This window comes from Artibeus jamaicensis, unplaced genomic scaffold (assembly GCF_021234435.1).
Source record: "Artibeus jamaicensis isolate MK-2021 breed Jamaican fruit bat unplaced genomic scaffold, CSHL_Jam_final contig_1350, whole genome shotgun sequence".
NCBI lineage: Eukaryota > Metazoa > Chordata > Mammalia > Chiroptera > Phyllostomidae > Artibeus > Artibeus jamaicensis.
This window is the reverse complement of record NW_026521268.1, coordinates 27,032-30,171: the sequence shown is the minus strand read 5'-3', so window position 1 is coordinate 30,171 and position 3,140 is coordinate 27,032. Positions and strand designations below refer to the sequence as shown.

General features: G+C 44.0%; 1 protein-coding gene across 1 annotated transcript; it reads right to left on the bottom strand.

Annotated features, from left to right (window-relative positions):
- Nucleotides 1-1,467: 1,467 nt before the first annotated feature.
- On the bottom strand, nucleotides 1,468-2,383 carry LOC128627765 (thymosin beta-4). Its single transcript, XM_053667327.1, has 2 exons — nucleotides 2,241-2,383; nucleotides 1,468-1,847 (listed from the first exon to the last, which is right to left on the bottom strand). The coding sequence occupies exons 1-2, from the start codon at nucleotides 2,338-2,340 to the stop codon at nucleotides 1,813-1,815; spliced, it is 135 nt and encodes a 44-aa protein (XP_053523302.1). The 5' UTR covers nucleotides 2,341-2,383; the 3' UTR covers nucleotides 1,468-1,812.
- Nucleotides 2,384-3,140: the final 757 nt, after the last annotated feature.

The window sequence follows — 3,140 nt, the reverse complement described above, 5'->3', positions numbered from 1 at the left end:
ATTTATAAGTACCATATGTAACTATGTTATATAATACACTTTTAAATAATTTTAACTGAAAGTTGGTCATTACAAAGTGAAGAATTGTTAGTGAAGGTAGCCAGATATTAATAAAGGGAGCAAAGGAAATGAGACATTAACCAGCATGATAAACTTCGGATAGCAATTGGAAAGTAAGCCTGCTAGTTTCACTGGGGAGTTGTAGCATTCACAGGCAACCCTGGGCATCACAGTATTTCCTTGCCAAGCAGATTAACACTGCTAGTTTCTGCTATCAGGAGAGGGATAATACAATGAAGGGTAAATACCTCTGTTGAGCATATGCACAACAGAAACCAGGTAGGTACCCAGGTACTTCTACTCTGAGGTATGCACAGTAGAAGCCAAGATGTTGATCATAGAAACCAGTTTGATCTGGGAAAATGATCAGATTAAATAAGGGCACAAGAAGATCTAAAAAAGTGGTTAGGGTGAGGAGCTAGCACTGGTCCATGAAAGATTGGGAAGCTGATTGGTTAGTTTGAAAGGGCACCCAGTCCTTTCCAAACCTCAGGTCACAACACAAGATTAACAAAGAACTCTAATCCTCTCACTCTGTCTTGTTCAGTACATTTGCTCATCTGGTTCTTACTCACATTTTCTCTCCATAGTAGTCATGTGGCCCTGGCAGCCACTTTGCACCCACTGTGGACCACAGGGGTCTGGGCACAGCACTCACCAGAGCATAACTAGGAGCAGACTATGACATCCAGGTAAAACATGGACTAAGTTGGACTAAGCTTCAGCATGGCAAAGAAATTTTGGACCTTGGCAACTGTACTGGGTTTGATGAAGACAAAGCTGGATATTTTTTTTCCCAAAGTGGTACAGATGAAAGATGGAATACTGAGAATCAAGGGGCAGCCCTTTGATTTTGCTTCTCTGATGAATCTTGTCACTAACCTCATTGTGTCAAGTGTCAGTCTCTAGAAATGCTTTCTAACGATTCAATGAAAGGAAACCATTTCCACCAGCAACAGACTCACAAACAGAAAATTGCTTTTCTCACTCATTTTTCCCAAAAAACTGCTTGAATTCTTTTTGTGCCAATGTTAAGAACTCATTAAGTTCAATTTCATGCCAGAAATTCTATGCTCCAAATATTGACATCTTAATTTCCATCTATTTTGTTGGCTTATCAGAACCTGGTTGTAAATATCTAAAACTTTTCATACAGCTCATAGTAATTGTCAGCCTAAGAAAATGATCTCACTGTTAGCTAGTCTACATAATTGGTGAAATCAATTTCTACATTGTAACAGAAATTACCAAAATCATCAGATTTGTGTCATTTGTCTGTAATGAGAACATGAGGCAGGCAGGGCTTTTCGCTCAGATTTCTTCTTAGAGTAGCCACTTCTTGAACCATTTACAGGAGGCACTTGTGAAAACTTTACTTGCATATAAAAAAATTGTGCATTCCAATAATTAAAATCATTTTAACAAAAAAAATGGCACTCTGATTAAACTGCATTTTACAGCCTGCAGGACACCTTGGACCAGCTTGGTTTTAACTCTAGATTTCCCTGTCGTCCCACCCAGCTTCTTCCTTCACCAACATGCAAGTTCTTTTCCTTCCCTGCCAGCTAGAGAGGCAGATGGGAGAGGCGGGTGCGGCCTTCATTGTCAGTAGTTCTGATGTGAAAAGGGGCAGCACAGTCATTTAAACTGATCCAACCTCTTTGCAGCTTACAAAGTTAAACAGCTAAAAGAAGTAAAATAAGAAGGCAATGCTTGTGGAATGTACAGTGCATATTGGCGGTGCGGGCCTCATTACGATTCGCCTGCTTGCTTCTCCTGTTCAATCGCTGTGGTCAGAAAAAAAAAAAAAGATGGAGGGGATCGGTTATGCAGATTCGGTGTGGTCTAGTGTAAGATCATAGTACTTGCATTTAAAACATCTTTCCTAACTGTAAAAATCCTATGAGTAACAATAGGCATTTCATCATGAAGGCTTATATTAACTAGGAATACCAGACAAAAGCGTATGCATATTTATACAGTACATTAATCATTGCACCAATTATTAAAGCCCTGTTTGTCGGCTGCAGAAGCATTTTTAATTAAACTTTCCTGGCCATTATTCAGGAACCGTGGGCTCTCCCCCCGCCCTCCCCCCAACTCTTCTCCCGGCCCCTCCCATCCTCCACCCCCCCCCCTCGACTCCCGCCCAGCCTGGGGGCGGGGGGGCTTGAGCTTACTTTCTTTGGAAGGCAGTGGATTTTTCTCTTGCGTCTCTGTCTTCTTCAATTTCGACTTATCGAATTTCTCAATCTCGGCCATATCGGGTTTATCAGACATGGTTGCTGAGGAAGCTGCAGATACAAAGCCACGGAGGGAGTGTGAGGGTTGAGCCACTCAGTCTCGTTTCTCCTGGCTTAGTGCGCTTTGGCCTTCGCATCCCCATCCTGAAACCCCACCTCCGCCTCTTTCCGCAGTCATTCACGACTAAAACCCCGTCTTTCTACAAAAAAAAAGTCCCCCCATCCCGTTGCAGTATTGCGAAATGTGGGGACCACCCTGGGAAGATGGCTCTCATATTGGGAGGCCGACTGAGTGCTGCGGCTAACTGCAACGTTTCATCATGAAAATCTGGTTAGGAGAGCAGTGAGGTTATGGGGGAGAAAAATTCTTAAAATAAAGGTAAGGTTGCCCAGAAGAGTGTTTCCATTTCCTACTGGTGCTCTCTCCCTGCAAATGTGCGGCCTGTGCCGCTTTCCTTTGTGACAAAGGCGGCGCCTCCGACCACCGCCCTACCCGCTTCCTCCCGGCGCGCAACAATGCAGCCAGCCGCACAACGCTGCCCCCCTAAATCATCCTCAATACGCAAACCTCTGCACCCAGTCTCCCGCAAGGGCTTTTTACTCCTTCGACACCACTGGCCAGGAAGCCACCCGAGGCTAGAGGAGAAATGTAATTCTTTTACCTCAGGGCTAAGATGGGTGTGAGTTGGAACAAAGAATCTTTCTGTCCCTGATTTATTGCTGCCCAGGAGGTAATGGAGAAAGCCCTCCAGGACGCGACAAAACACCCGGTTGGTTTTTTGGGTTTGTTGGTTTGGTTTCTGTGGCTTTTTAAAAAATTTTAATTACCCCGGCCCG

What these genes read in the sequence shown, in the direction of transcription:
- LOC128627765 (XM_053667327.1), bottom strand. Translation starts at nt 2,340, where the DNA reads ATGTCTGATAAACCCGATATGGCCGAGATTGAGAAATTCGATAAGTCG. An exon ending in TCCACTGCCTTCCAAAGAAA is followed by an intron (nt 1,848 to 2,240) that starts GTAAGCTCAAGC and finishes TTCTGACCACAG; the next exon opens with CGATTGAACAGGAGAAGCAA.